The sequence below is a fragment of the Dermacentor variabilis genome, chromosome 7, assembly GCF_050947875.1.
Source record: "Dermacentor variabilis isolate Ectoservices chromosome 7, ASM5094787v1, whole genome shotgun sequence".
NCBI classification, from domain to species: Eukaryota; Metazoa; Arthropoda; class Arachnida; order Ixodida; family Ixodidae; genus Dermacentor; species Dermacentor variabilis.
In genome coordinates, this window is record NC_134574.1 from 88,769,551 (window position 1) to 88,785,746 (window position 16,196).

The 16,196-nt window shown below is 49.3% G+C and overlaps 1 protein-coding gene across 1 annotated transcript; it reads right to left on the reverse strand.

Moving 5' to 3' along the window:
* Window positions 1–16,022, reverse strand: LOC142588735 (kelch-like protein 10). Its single transcript, XM_075700552.1, has 8 exons — window positions 15,787–16,022; window positions 12,910–13,129; window positions 8,153–8,302; window positions 6,505–6,707; window positions 5,092–5,170; window positions 2,423–2,622; window positions 693–861; window positions 1–9 (listed from the first exon to the last, which is right to left on the reverse strand). The coding sequence occupies exons 1-8, from the start codon at window positions 16,020–16,022 to the stop codon at window positions 1–3; spliced, it is 1,266 nt and encodes a 421-aa protein (XP_075556667.1).
* Window positions 16,023–16,196: the final 174 nt, after the last annotated feature.

Below are 16,196 nucleotides of genomic sequence, written 5' to 3' on the forward strand. Positions count from 1 at the left end.
TTAGTGTCCCTGAATTTCGGACGGAAGCATATACAGAGAAAGGCCAGAAATCTTTCGACAATCGGGAATAAACGAAATTTTTCTGCGTACGAAAGGAAAATGGTAGTATACAGAGTAATCGCTCCCTATAACAAAGTTGTTTTTGTTCGAAATATCGCTTCTCCGCTTTTCTTGCTTCCCACTGCATTGAATTTATTTCAGACCGGAATATTCGAAGTTCAGACTTACTCTCTGTCCACCGCCCAAGGTAAGTAACCCTTTGAGTTTCAAATTGCAATACGTTCGCGATAGCTTCCCCCCTAACCCCCTTCTACGAAGACAATAATGCAACACTACCAGGTTGCGGTTACGCATAGCGCGATAAGGCGTCGCTTCTATCTAATAACAGCCGCAAAGCGAGTGACGTCGCGAAAAAAAAAATAGACACGTCTCTGCCACATACATTGTTTTGCGCGGTCTTATTAGGCGATCAGGAATAATCAGGTGGCCTGAATTTGCACTCTAGTGAAGTTGTCGCAACCATCACTGTTGCTGCCACACACGTTATTTGCGCATACGGCAATCATAGCTAAAACTACAGTAGGCGAACACAGTAGGCACTGAACTACAGTAGGCAGTTAGTGCCCCCTGCATGGATTTGTCGGCTTTGTAATAGTACAGTGGTCGCCCTTCGTCGACCATTTCGAGCTTGCCTGGAGGACAGCGACGCTGACGTAACATCGCGCGACCGCCATGTTGGCCTTGTCAGTCCAGCGGGCGAGAGGCACTTCGAAGCAGACGACCGAGTGGTAGCACTCTCGGCCGTTGAAACCGCCCACAATATAAATGCACGAGTTGAGCACCGCGGCACCATGGTATGCCCTGCGGAGGACGTCGGCGAAAACTTTTTCAGTGCCATGAAATAACCCCCCCCTCCCCTTCTCCTTGACACACGCACCTTTTGCTTTTCAAAACCTGGCTATCACACCCTCGAAACTTTATCCTCGTAATCTAGGTAGTATGCCCCGATTAGTTCTGCGTACTTTCCTACGCTATCTATACACCATGTTTTTGAAGAATAGTTTGCTTGAAAAGAATGAGATGGCGCTTTCGGCGGCGTGCCGAATGTAGCCTCAGCGAAAGCGCACGAATTCCAAACCATAACCGCGTTTGCCCGCCTGTGCGATCAGCTGTAGGAAATGAAACTGCGTGGTCGCTACCACACTGTTCCCCATTCATCGTGCAAAACGTGGAAAGCTAGAGACAAGACGTGTGCAGTAGTTCGTTGAATAGTGACTGACTGACATATTAAGGAATGGAACGAATCCCCGTGTGGTGAAGTTAGGAACCACCGCTACACAAGGACTACCTGTGGATAGCCAGCCCTTGGCGGTGTAATGCTTTATTCGAGGACAAAAAAGAAAGAAAAACAGCCACGCTTTCGCCAGCGTTGTATCTCTAACCTCTAGAGAAAGGAATACCACTCCAGAACGTCGGCAGGACTGAGTACCACTCGTTACACATTGACAAAGGGTAGTAGCGCACTTTCCTGGCACAGTAACTTTTTCGCACGTTACATGCACACATACATCCGGACGTACACTCGAATTTACGTCCACTCCATCACCAACGTGCGTAAAGAAAGAAAGGAACAAAAACGGTATCTCCACGGCTGTGTTTGTCGTTCTCTCGCACTTTTCGGCAACCGTTTTACAATCACAGTCTCGTAATTAAGAAAATGTTATGGCACCAGTGCGCCTGCTGAGAACGACAGCGAACACCTTTCAAATTTGATATAATTTCTTTAGATATCGCTATCTGGCCTTGAAACTTTATCAACATGGAAAATATGTCCCTTGTTGCCTGCCCCATTTCATGCGCTGTCTAACTATCTGGCCTCGAAATTACGAGCTTGCTACCTTTACTCCACAACCGTGCAGCAATCTTACTCTCCTAATTAAGAATGAATTACTTCTATGGGTGCATTAAAGGAATATTATCACAGAATGTGAGTGTAAAAGCGTTTTTCAATGCTGAATTTCTCAACGATTCACGCATCACTTGTCGCCATCGTTCGACACGCGGCCACTTGCATCCACGTAGTATTTGTCTCTTCTGTTGTGCCCACAGGGATCGATGGAACTTGCAGGCGCGGGCTGCATTTCCAGGACAATACACGCTAAAAAAAAAGTCGGGTCGGGGACGCGTCTGCCCATTTAGATAACAGTTAGGTAACCGGCGGCAATGTGGTTTTGAACCCACGGCCTGCCGCCGCAGCGGCGGAGACTAAACCACGAGGTCGCAACCACGGCCACTCTTTCTATGCGAGTTGCCGTTCTCTGCAAATTGTGAGAATCCCCCGACCGAAACAACTTGGAAACACGTATTCGTCGCGACCGCCACGCACAACAATGTATGCCTCGCTGTCAAGGGGACACGTTACCTTGGCGTGGTGTACTGGTTGCCCATTACGCGCCATTTGGCGGCGCGGCAGTTGTACGTGAACATGTTGTTGGTAGCACCCGACGTCCAGCCCCCGAAAAGGAACAGGATGTCCTTGGGCACGCGAGGCGTGAGCCACAGCTTCGGGGACAGGTCAACGCCGGCCACTACGCCAACCGCCATCGACGGCTGGATGAGTATCTGCGCGGAAAACGGAGTTTTGCGCGTGCAGTTGACTGGAAACAATTACAGTCGCGAGATCTCGGGAAGCCCTCAGACAAGGGTTAAAGAATAAGTGAACCTCGTCGAATGTTTGACAGCTTCTGCTAGTCCGTCTGCGTATGGCTGGTTACCGTAGACAAAGACGCGAGCAGCTTCATAGGTGGCGCCATTGTGTGGCACTCAGCTGCATGTGCTTGCTGCGGTAAAGCTAGGGAAACTACGGAGCGTGTTTTATTAGAATGTGAAGACATCTCCCCAGCGGTTGATTTAGGCACCACTGGCCTCCTTGAAGCCCTTGGGTTCAGCGAGAGCAGTGGAAAACTAAACATGTCCGCAATAGGCACTAGTAAGAGGCGATTGGAGGATTGGTGGAAGAAAAGTAGAGAAACGACAAAAAACGGAGACGTACAAAAGCGCAGTTCGCAATTGGGGATCTGAAAATTTGGTTGTGGGAGTTCACAGTGGTTTATTTTTCTTTTTTAAGCTAGGTAGGACAATAGGCAGTATAATAGCAAGAGCTTGGTGGCGCTACACACCGCCCCGTTCCATCCATCCATCCATCCATCCATCCATCCATCCATCCATCCATCCATCCATCCATCCATCCATCCATCCATCCATCCATCCGTCCGTCCTTCCGTCCGTCCTTCCGTCCGTCCTTACGTCCGTCCGTCCGTCCGTCCGTCCGTCCGTCCAGTTAAACCAGAGAGAACACGACTATTGTTCCAGAGACCAATGGTGTTCTGCCTATATAGCTAGTGCGCAAAGCGTTGGTAGCGACGTCGTGCTGGGACAAAGAGTGTATGTAATGGAGTTTACGGAACGCAGGAACACCGGAGATTGCACGGCAGCTGAACAAAAATGTCAAAAGCACATCCTATGGCTGTTTTGTCACCCACGAAACGTCAGAAACTGTCACGCTGTTCTTAACGACGTCTAAGACGGAAGGTAATATAAATTTGTGATTATGTTCGTGCCGACGCCTTTAAACCACGGGCAAGTGAGCTTCCGACAAATAGCGTTGTGCACTCTAATTACATTCTACGTGACGGGACGTCGCCACTAACGCTGCAGCTCGAATTCACCTAGCAGCCGCAGCGCATGCAGGCTATCGCGGCGTGATACCTTGGCGAGACTGCGAATTTCTGAGCACAAACACATCGTGCCGTTATACGGGCACTTAATAGAGTGGGGAAACATTACTGAAGCAGCACGCGCCACAAGAGCCCCGAGCGCGTGCACTATTTCTTTGTCACTTCGAGAGAAGGCCGCCTTAGGTTTCGATAGTGTCTAAAGCTCTGAGCGCCGCTCAAGGCACCTGTATATGCGTCGGGCGGCACTTAGGGCCAAATTGAGACTGGCGCGTTCCTGCAATTGATAGGTAAATGCAAAAGATTGTATCCGAAAAAGGCCATCGTGTTGCAAACCAGGTTTGCACGCATTTCACGAGTAATAGAAACCATCCTATTCGATTGCATTCACTAGACAGTTTTAGTACCACGTACATTGCGTACGGAAACTTAAGAGCGCGTGTGTGTCGCTCTCCGCCACGAAGCCTGTAGAGCTGACTCCACCGTAGCGATGTAATTGTAACGTCTTTGTTCATCGTCACGCGGCCGCCGTGTCCTCTGCCTGGGCCCCTCACTGCTAGTCTAGCCCCATATCGGCAGGCCCACGCCACCCGAACGACGAACCGGTGCCCGTCTGTAAGAGGGCTTATGTGGGGGGACTCGGGTGCTGCTCTCGTAGTTCTCGTTGGTTCGGTACAGCGCGAGACTCTTGTTTTCGCAAAATGGTGGCTTCAAGGGCGACCGGCGGACGACTCCGTTTTTTTTCGATAGCCTACAATTTGGCTTTGCTGGGTGAAATCAAAGCGCAGAGCCCATTTCAGAATTCTGCGCGGTGGGAATTGATTACCAAGTGCAGAATTCCAGTGAGGCGTGCTTGCGAGCGCACGATCTGGCTGGTATTATTATGGTCATAATCTGGTTATTATAGTGATCCAGAGAGTACGGTTTCACCTTGGATCGGCTTAGCTTGGCAGGTCTGTAGACAGCAAGCGTTTTTACTTTAACTGTGTGATAGCGCAACAGGTTTACGTACGTTGACGTACGTGGGCAATCCGATGTACAAAAAAGCCCGTCATGACACGCGCTTCCACTTTCCGCAAGGCACGTGAGTGCTGCGTTGGTATCGTCATGACTCAGTAGTACGAAACTCTGTATTGCGTGCATGCGTGTGCGCGTGTATAAAAATGCAACGTTTCCTTTATTTCACATTCATTTCAGAATTAATTAATTTCTCACATATTACTGGTGGCCATAGCCGCATCCTATACGCACGTAACTGTGAAAGCGCCACCAACTGCATGTGCAATCTAACCGTAGACAGCAGTTAGCTATCTGTAATAAAGCAAGCGCCTGCTGCGCAAAAAGAAGGCCAGCTAACCTGGTGGATCACGTTTATCACCTTGAGGCTGTCTCGGTCACCTTGGACTTCTGGGTGGGTGACAACTTTCTCGAATTCTCTGCAACAAGACATAAACTCCGCTGTAAAAAACAATGAAGAAAGCATCATCAGCTTTGTATGTGATAACGAAACGTGTGCCAAAAAAGTGTTCGGCTTCACGCGTCCCGTAAAAGCATGGTATACATATGACAGCCTCCCCCTGTGAACACCTCATCGAAGCGAACTCCGAAGCCAATGTAGTACGTTGCGCTAAACGGGAACCAACGTGAAAGCAACAATGTCACGTGCAACTTCGTATGCGGGAATGCAACAGCAGCTGGTGACGCTTTCGAGCGGATTAATCCAATGCGCCACCACATACAGGTAACGCATCGACTCTGGCACGACATGGCGGAGCTGTCGGCGGAGCGCTTTTAAACGCAACATGCAAGGCATATCGTCGCTGCTTGGGTGTCGAAGACTGCAGGGACACCGCGTCTTCTCTCTGTAACGACATGGGCGATGACGGGCATTCTTCGGACGCGTTAACAGCATTCAGTTTACATTTTCATTATGTTTAGCCGCGTCTACATGAATGAGACTGTATGGCACCGCATTATGAGTGCGTGTAGCGCATCAGGTATTGCGAGATGGTCGAGGCGCGCATCATGGCGTTATCATGACTTTTCTTTCGGGGGGGGGGGGGGAGCAATAGACAAAAGTGTTCACGGCAAGTGGTCATGATGTTTTAGTGGCGGGCCACCATCAACACAAAAGGTCGCGAGGAGCTCAATGCGTTGAGGAAAAGGGCAAGCGCTCTTTAGCACGAAAATGTTGTTATTGACTTTGAGAAGTGTAGCGAGGTCTCTCTTACAAGAACGCGCTATGACGAAAAGAAAAACGTGATTAGCGAACGTCGCAATACATTGTACTCGGCGCTTCGATGCGCAAATAATTCGATGCGCTAGAATCGCTTCCTGCAGAAATGATCATCGTAGTGCTGACCTTTCACCTTGGTGCCACTAACCTCCACTTGCAATGTTCAGTCCCCTCAACCAAGGACGGATAGCAACCATCTTCCCGGTTCCATCATGGATGCTAAGAAATTCGAGAAAGCCCGTATTAAAATTTAATTTACCCCTACTAGCGTCAGTGACCCTAGCAGGGCACACCACCGACAGTCGTCAGTGATGTCCCAATAATTCTGTACAAGCTCTTCGCACAAAACCGCGTTGTGCCTCGGTGCCCCAAGATATACTTCCAGAAAAGCACCACTATCGAAAAAGAAGTATCATATCTAACGCGATATCACGCAAGGAAACGAGATTACAAGCACTGCCATTGGATGCGCATCGACTTTCTCGGCCCGTTCGTGTGTAGACGTGCGGCTTTTGACGTCGAGAATGCGCTCACATGACGGGGCAGCGTGCAAAGCGCACGAGCGGCAGGAACTTGGCGAGGTAGGCCTTCCTGCTGTTCACGTCCGCGGAGATCCACTTGAGGATGGCGTGGAACGTGTCCGCCACCTCACTGGGGGCGTACAGGCAGTCGTCTTCCAGTATGGTGCGCATCTCCTCTGCCGTCAAGGACTGGAACTGGGCGCTGTTTTTCCACACCTGCGTCACGCACAGACACCCTCCCCCACTGTTTACAGACAAACGTGCCGGAATACTTCCGATTTCGTCTCTTGATATCAGGGACAACAGCATTACCTTGGATTGTAGCGCGAAGTGACACGGACAGAGACTAGAAGCAGGCAGGACGAGCGTTTGTCCTGTCTGCTTCTAGTCTCTGTCCGTGTGACTTCTCGCTATAATGCAAAATCATGTTACCGCGCCAATTCGCCCAGCTTTCTATCATTTTGCATGACAACGACCGACGTACATTATCAGATTTTATGTATATTTGTGACCTTTAGCGATACGCCTCCCGCTCCTCTGAAACGGAAAATTTGTTCAAAATTACAACGCACTAAATAAATTAAGAAAAAAATTACTTAAATATATCATGCTCGCTACGATTACCGCCGTCCAGGTCGTAATGGCAGCTTTTATTTTTTGCAGTTCCATTGAATCTTTGAGGTATAATAATATAGGAAATAAAAAAAAAGGTGACAGACACTTTAGCATAGGATAAGAGGATGAAGGTGAAAGCCTGCGCACTCAGGAGTCGTCCAGTAAATTACTTGAGATTTCTCGTTCGAACGCGTTGTTACTTCGTATTACTTGTTTTGTTTTACAAAACGTCGTGAGTTCAAATGCCTTAATTAATTCTATGGTAGAGTGTAGTAGCGCGACTGAACAAGGACCTACAAAGAAACAGATACAAAGACAGAGCGCTTCACTCGTTGTCGCTATGTGAAAAGGAGATACGATACCTTGGTATATTTTTGTGACTACTGCAGTGCATGTTTTCACCATGCGTTGCACACGCGTACGTTTCATCAAAATGCACCACTGAATGTTTTTTGCTGTCACGTTTGTTTCCGCGCGTGCGGTATATATTAATCGAGGCGTGCGAAAATAAGATCTGTAGTTGAAAGTGACGCGCTGTGTCTGTGTATTTGTTTCTTTCTACGTTCTTGTTCAGTCGCGCTTCTACACTCCACCATGGATTCTAACCAACTAGCCCGCCAACGTGTTTTAACCAACGTAAATAATTATGCCTTAATTAACTATACCTTAATTAACTTCGTCCTAATTAATACCAAAGGTCGGGGGTTCGAGTACCACCGATGGTCGAGGGTTCTACCATCAATGGTCGCACTTTGATTTTGGCGCTATTGAATTTTGGTCCGACAAGAGGTCGAGGGTTCGAGTGCCTTAATCAACGGGAAAGGTCGTTGCTTCAAGTCCCACCGATGGTCGCGGGTGGCAACGTCATTTTTTGGTGCCGCTGAATTTTGGTGCCATAACGTCGGACTGTCAAGCTTTCGATAACGCTGGAGAACTGATTTTTCGACCTGTGAGCCACTTTAGGCTTTCGTCTTATAGAGAACGGAAGTTGTCGTAAAAAAAAAGAGCATATGGTCTGTGCTCACGGAGCACTTCCATATTCGTACCTCGTCGAAGTTCCGCACGAGGTAGCGAAAGGCTTCTCCCTCGAGATACTCGTATCCCCCACTGCAGGCCAAGTGGTAAGTGTTGATGCAACTCCCCGGTTCGAGGTTGTTCTTCAGGGTGCTGAGGCAGTGATCCCGTATCCGGAGTATCTGCGTCGTAAATAACAGCGTGTAGACTCCGCTGATGCCTGCCGAAAAAGAAATTGGAAGAACGTGTTTTTTTTTTCAGCATGATCGAAGACAAGATGTGCGATTACAGAAAAAGGCGACGTATCGTCCTGCACAGTGCATTTCCTAAGCCCAAGTAGAGAAAAAATTGTGTACCGTGTAGGAATTCCGGGCACGTAACGCCGTCGGTCGTCGTGGAATCAAATATAACTTTCGTGAAATGCTACCCTATAACGATTTACTAGCGGTGACGATATCGAAGGTGCCCACACAGCACAACCGGGGGGAGACAGATGGTTGCGCAACGAACGTGGCGCAGGTGTAGCTGTTGTGATGGTTTGCCAGTTGAAGGCTTGGCGCTTGATGCTGTGGTGTTTCTTTTTTAAAGGGAATCGCTTCCTTTGGTTATTTTGGCTGTTTTCATGCCAAGTTTCTGGTACGATGGTGGTAGGACTCGGGCGACGAAAGGCGAAGAAACCCTCATGCTCTTGGGCAACTGAGGGATCACCATGCGTCAGCTCTCGTGCAGCCGAGTCGCGAGGAGGACTGTAAAGAAGGGGAGGAGGGGGCACACTGTCGATTCGTTTGCTCGCTCGTTCACCGCAAGAAGGCGAGGGAGAGGGTGTGCGCTCTCGGGCAAGCCAGTTGCGGGAAGAAACAGGAGGGAGAGTGGCTAGCCAATCCTGGACGATGCGGCGGGGGAGAAGGATTCTCGGATGCGCACTCTAAAGAAACTTTACACCCGTTGGGGCTTATCTTGTCCCCAAACAATAATCGTCATTTGCCTTGCTTGCGTTTCCTCTCTTGAAAACTCGGCGCTCACTACTATCCTGTCGAGATTGCTGTGCCAAGGGATCGAATCCCGGCCACGGCGGCCGCATTTCGATGGGGGCGAAACGCGAAAGCACCCGTGTACTTAGATTTAGGTGCGCGTTAAAGAACCCCAGGTGGTCGAAATTTCCGGAGTCTTCCACTGCGGCGTGCCTCATAATCAGAAAGTGGTTTTGGCACGAAAAACCCCACAATTTAATGCTGTGCCAACCTGACCGTTAACGCGCAAGCCGTTCGCAACTAGGAAGTACCGGGCTCGCAGCGTTAAAGAAAGGAAACGCGGACAAGACAGATGACGATTATTGTTTGGGGACAAAATACAACCCAAAGGGTGTAAACTCTTTTTAGAGGGCACGCGATCGTATCGTCGGACGCTGACGGCGTTCACAACGACGCATCAGGGAGAGAAAGAAGCGAACGAATCCATTCTCCACGGCTGCCATGAAGGAACGAGGCAAAGGCGAGGGAAAGGGCTGATGGAAAGGGCAACCGAGTAGCGAGGATGGCCGGCAACAATAGGGGGACTGTCGCCTCGCTAGCTCGTTCGTGCAGGCTATTCGCTTATGTTCAGAATCGCCCTCGACGATTTCTCCATAATATTTATATTTTCCGCCTATATGTTAACTTGGATTTCTAACTTCATTTAATCTCAATAAATGTATTGCTTCGCCTTTCCCTGTCTCCGGAACGTACGTAACTGTGAAGCAGAACAACAGCGCAACCAATGGGTATCGAGTTCGTTTATATAGTTTCCGATTGTATGTGCAGTTTCCAAACGATGATTAGTGGCGCATATATATTTTCCAAATATCCTACTCCCTAGGCTACACAACACCGTGGCACAGCTTACTCATCTGATACGATGGGTGGCCAGTCGCCGCAATGGCCTCAAAGAGCCCGACACCTTGCAAATGGTACAAGCCCTCCTCTACAGCCGCATTACATACGGAACTCCTTACCTCAACCTGAAGACGGCCGAGAAACAAAAGCTAAACCTTCTAATACGAAAGGCCACGAAGCTCGCCCTAGGACTGCCGACAACCACCTCCACTGACCGATTGCTTCGCATGGGAGTTCACAACTCCTGGGAAGAACTCGCGGAAGCGCACCTCATCAACCAGATCGAGAGACTCGAGCTCACAACCACAGGCCGAGCAGTCCTCCGACGCACAGGATACGTAACCAACCCAGAACACGATGGCGAATGTAAGGAAAAGATCACGTCGAAGCTCCGAGAATGTGTACAAGTTCTTCAGATACCTCGAAACATGCATCCAGAACACCATCGAGGCAGACGGCTCGCCAGGGTAAACGCCATCAGACGCAAGCACCGTAACGACCCGCAGGCGCGCTACGTGGACGCAGCCAAGTATCCGGGCCGAAATGCCTTCGCCATCAACGTCACAGACCACAAGGGTTCGACACTGGCGTTGGCGACCATTCTCACCAAACGCACCGACACAGCTGAGGAGGCCGCTACAGCACTCTCCACCCATACAAGCGAGCATGCCATAGTGGTCTTCACCGGCTCTCAAACAGCGGCACGTAACTACATGAAGGGCAGGATCTCTATAAAAGCGATCAACATACTGAAACGTGGCGACACTCCTCCCCCCTACACCTGCATCATGTGGGTTCCGGGACACGTGGGACTCGAGGGGAATGAAGCGGCACACGCTGCGGCCCGCGCAAGCGTCAACCGGGCCTCCCTGCACGAGATTCTCCCAAATCAGCAGTGGAAAGAGAAACAATACCGCTAACTTATCAAGCACTACTGCAGCACTATCGCTTTGGAAGCAGGATATACTCTCCACCACATCCAAAACTAACGAGAAACGAAGGCACTGACTACAGGCGACTCCAGAACAATACCTTTACCCATGGAAGCTTACTGCATCATTTCCACCTGACGCTATACAGCTACACCTGTCCACACTGAAAAGTGCGAGACAGCCTGGCGCGCCTCCTACTGCAATGCAAGAAAACCCGAGAAACCTTCACAGCGGCACAACTAGTAGCCCCAGCAGACGCAGACCCAAACCTCCTCGCTGACACGTGGGAGCCTGACCTGGTCGACGTGGGAGCCTCGAAGCCTGACCTGGTCGACCAGCGCGAACTCGTCGCCCGGGCCCGGAGGGCGATCCAAGCCAGAGGGTTCCTGGAATAAGGGACCCTCCCACCTCGACTGACAAGTCACTGCTTCAAATAAAGGTTTCATTCTCTATCTCCTTGTAATATATGCTTCCGGCCTGCTCGAGCCAACGTCAGGAAATTCGGGGCTATTCAAGTTGCTTTCAGCAACTTTTTCGTTCTCTTTCCTGACAATCTTTTGCTTACTTTCTGGAAATCAATCATAATTATTCTATCATTACTGCAACTACTATTATTACTATAAAATTATTGTTTTATATTATTATTTTTTTCCCTAGCTATAACGTCCGAAATCACCACTGGGTCCAAGATAGACACCGGAGTGGAGAGCTTCAGATTAATTTCGACCCCATTATTTTCTTTAACCTGCAAGGGACTTTAAGCTCACCTCGTTTTAGCATTTCGCCACCTATAAAAATGGGGTAGCCGCGGCCGCGAACCGAACCCTCGACCTTGTCCACGCCCTCGACCATGCTACATACAGCCTCCGAGCTACCACGCCGGGTTCTTTTCAACCGGACAATATTACTCCACTAAAGGCTCGGGTTTGCAAAGCACCGGACAAGCCTGCTCAAGTTGATACTCGCACGCCGATAGTGAAAGTATGCCTCGGCCGTTTTGCTTCGACATGCTGAGTCACACGACAAGAAGCACTGTGCGCTTACAAATGTCCAGTCAAGAATCGAACCGCAGAACGTGCCCTAAATCGACTTACCGTAATAATCGGTTGCCGATAGTGCTTTCTTTTCAAGATGCATCAAACACCAATTCGAATTCTTTTTCTTCTTCTTCTACTTCTTCTATAGCCAGTTAAACTCATCGAAAGCTCAACAACTGAGAAAAGGTGATGGAACGCAACGCGATTCTTTGAAACTATGATTATTCAGTGTTGTATATTAGTATTACCCCCTAAATACCTTCTTCTCAAATAAATTTTTTTTTTGCTACTACTTCCCGATTCATGGGATGTCCCCCGTAGTGGGTTGAGCCATATGATATAGGATCAACCAACCAACTGATTCGCGGGAGCCCGAATGACTACAAAGCTTGCCTTTATAGGCAAATTCCTGTGCTTGAGCGCGCTAGTTATTGAGAGAGCAACTAAGTGGCTAAGCGACAAAGTAAGTGTGATTGACCGAGTAACTGAGTGACCAGCTCCTTAACTGTGAGGGGACGCGTAACAGAATGAGCCACTGAGTAACTAAATCGCTTTGTGAGTGACTTGAGTGACTGTTACTGTGTCAAGTCGGTTGTGCGAGGGAGTACGACTGAGCGACTAAGTCACTGTCACTAAGTGCTTAAGAGTGACTGTGACTCAGCGACTACGTTACTGTGTGAGCCACTAAGCGACTTTGTGAGCGGCTAAGCGATTGAGTGAGTGACCTCCCAACAGGCGGAATGTTATAGATGCTCGACGCCCCCAGGAGAATGAAGCGTCAACGAGCGGTTTCAGGTTCATGCCGGTGACATCGACCTACCTAGAAATTCGACCGGTGATCGTAAAGAGGATAGAGCTGATGCTTGCTAACGGCAACTCTCCTGTGCTCCGCCTGCTCAAAACGAAGTTTCAGAAAAAGTCTTCACCAGTGCTGCAGCCCTAGACTGACCTTTAGCTTCTCTGCGAGCTCTAGCACCTTGGCGACGTTGTGCAGGCCGATGCACTCGTGCAGTGGAGTGTGGTAGGCGAATTCAACGAGCAGTTGCGTCATGTCGCTGTCCAAGTCTGCTACCACCACCCGGATGGGCGGAGTCCATTGGTTGTTTTGCTTCTGCTCGGGACTCATCTCTTCCTTGGCGCGAGCGAAGAGTGTGTAGCAGCCCAAGTACCTGCATAGTGGAGGGACCGACAACGACAACATTGATTTAGGAAAGCGTGCGCACGCTGAATAGAGGGAGTTCTGACAAAACCACCTTATTTTTCTTTACTTTTTTTTTTGCAAAAATTTGAAAGCGAGAGCGAACTGTCGAGTCGATCCTCCTGCTGCTGCTGATAAGAGAAGAATCGTTTTAACGCTTTTAGTACTTTCAGGTCGCGAACAGCAAGCGCCTGTCAATGTGACATAACCTTCATTACACGAAAGTGAGAGCAGCGCAGAAATGTACGTAAGACTGATGACAATTATTGCTTCGGTTTGTGCTGTCTGACATCTGACTGACTGAAACGGGTTTGGAATTTACTCTCTGCAAAAGTTGACTAACTACGCTACTCGGCACTTCCGTGTTTGCATGAATTCGACAATGTCGCGACGAGTCGGCTGGCTGGGCTAAAATCGGTTCCAAATCGGTTACGCAGAGGGAGGATCGTGGTGGGGGCTTCGGGGTGGGTCGACTCCCTATACCAATTTGGCTAATTGCAAGTCAGTGTGCTCTGGTTGTCCTGTGTCAGTCCGACCTCCGTATGGAACTCTCGTTGAGCTCCGGTAAGCGAAGCTATAGTATGGCCCTGACACTGTAACCTGGAAACGATTCGCTCATTCGCACAACTCGCCTTGAAAAGGAACAGGGACGCTGGCTCACTCGCTAGAATCGAGTTCATGTGAAAGTGCGGAATAAGTGAGTCTAGTTGACCCAATTAATGGCTTACTTGACGTGCACCTTGTATGGTTTGTGTGCATGAGGCTAGGGAAGAAACAATCTTAAGTCTCACTGTTGAGCTCTTGTGTATTGTACTGTAGATGGTCTTAACTACTAACATCCATTCTTGCGGTGAAACCTGCGTTAGAGTCTTTGTCATGCTTTGTAGAGTGACGTCGGTGTTGTGTTAAAGCACATTTATGGTCGCATAATATATCGATTTACCCTATCGCGCAACCATTTAATCTACAATGCTGGCCTAAATCAAAAGCAGAGTAGTGCTATAAAAAATTGAAAGAAAGAAAGGAAAAAGAAAACTGCAAAAAAATTTAAATGTAATTTTTTCGACAAAGCATGATGATGTCTTCATTGCATGGCGTACACCTTCGCGGTGAAGCTGGCTTCCTGCATAGTGTATAGCTTTTGGAATATGTGCCGTTACCTTCCTTTGGTAACAGAACTAAAATCCGTAATTTATACTTATTGGTTTCTTGTTATTTACATATTCAGCAGAATTACTGAAGATTTTAACGTGGAGCAGTGACTTTTCTTGCTCGAACTACAACGTTTCCACCAGCGCATGCAAAAATGTGATTCTTGCTGTACACATCTGTAATGCTGTGATGAAGACTTCTGCATTGATAAAACGCCTAGCTGCAAAACTAAGCGGTGCCTTTTGATTTATTTTGGGGAAGAAATAAATATTTGTGAGTGGTTTCTGTTCTAAATTATTTTGTTTGCATCCGAGCCAAGTGCTAATTATGTTTGCTAAATGGGAAAATGAAGGCTGCATTATCCATCGGTGCAATTCAGGGCGCACCCCTTTCAGCGGAAGTTTATTCACTAAGCGAGCAGAGTCACGTTACGTGACGCAAATGTGGAACTATACGCTAAACTGGTAGACCAAGTGAATGTGGTCCCCAGGTGACTTCGATAGTCCTTATGAACTACGTTTTTCACTAGCTGCTCAAGTGACCTGCCTTTGAGCGGCCTATTGGACTGATCAGTGACCAAAGTGCGTACTGGTTTTTGTATTTGTGGTTGTTGAGGTATACTCAAAGTTAAGGCCACAATTACTACAAGATATTCTGCAGAAATCATCGACGATCGATGGAAACATAAGTGTACAGCCCGAAGGAACGAACGAATGAACGAACGAATAAACGGACGGACGGACGGACGGACGAACAAACGAGTGAGCTACACAACTTTCTCATTATCTGCATAAGCTCAAAAGTCAGGTTGATTTGCCTGGTTGGACGAATTGGGTTAGATAGTTCACGTAAGTCTATCAAACTGAGGCGAATGGACGCAAAGCAGTACGACTCGTTTTGCAAAAAGCCCGCAATAGAGTTGTAATATGGGTGGACGTCGGAGAAAAAAAATGAACGCGGAGGCGCTTTCTGAGATGCTAAAATCTCCCGCTCACACGGCCCCGCAGCCGACGCGAAACGGAACATAGGAACCCAACAAATCATGGCGGATCGGCTTTCTGTGGGGTTGAAATTCGCAGTCGTCAGATTCATGGAGACAACAGTGGCTCCGGCCGAGGAGGTGACGCCTCCTCTGCCGTGAACTCGACCTGCTCGGGTCGAGTTCACGACCCATTCGAGTCCGAGAAACGAAGCTGCACGATTCGCTAAAATTGGATTCATTACTTCGCGTAAACGGTGCTACGTAGCGAATTTGGGATTACGTAGGCTGACCCGCCGGTCGACCAGACCCCCACAATTCGGGTCCACGCGTGAACGACGCCACGGCACTTCAGGACTTCCCATCGAACTACGCTATTGTGAGCTATTATGAGTACTCGTGCAAGAACTGCAGTTGCGAAAGTCTGCAGTACCACGGCATGGGCATAAGCGCAACAATCCTGCGAGAGAAAAAACTACGGCGAGAGCAGAGCTCACTTGGCAGACATTACGAAGCGGTGCGCCCAGACGTCCACACCGTCGGCCGCGCGGAACACGACGTCGCAGTACTGACGGGTCTTCCTCTGCTCTCGTAGTCCCGGCATGGCCTTGGCCACCACGCCCGGCGCGAACTCGCGCTGTCGGCCATTGTCGCGGAAGAGCTGCACCGCCTCGGACACCACGGTGATCATGCCGTTGTCGCCGGTCTCGCCGGCAGCGTTGTCTGCGTCCATAAGCTTTGTTGCGACTTCGATGGCGGCGAGAGCCCCTGGGTACAGCCGCGCAGGAGTGGTGGCAGGGCAGGGCGACCAAGCGAGCGAGCTGGCGACAGGCAGGCGTCGGCCAGCGGGCCACACACCGCAACACCAGCGGCCGGCCCAGAGATAGCATGCACACCTGTCACGACC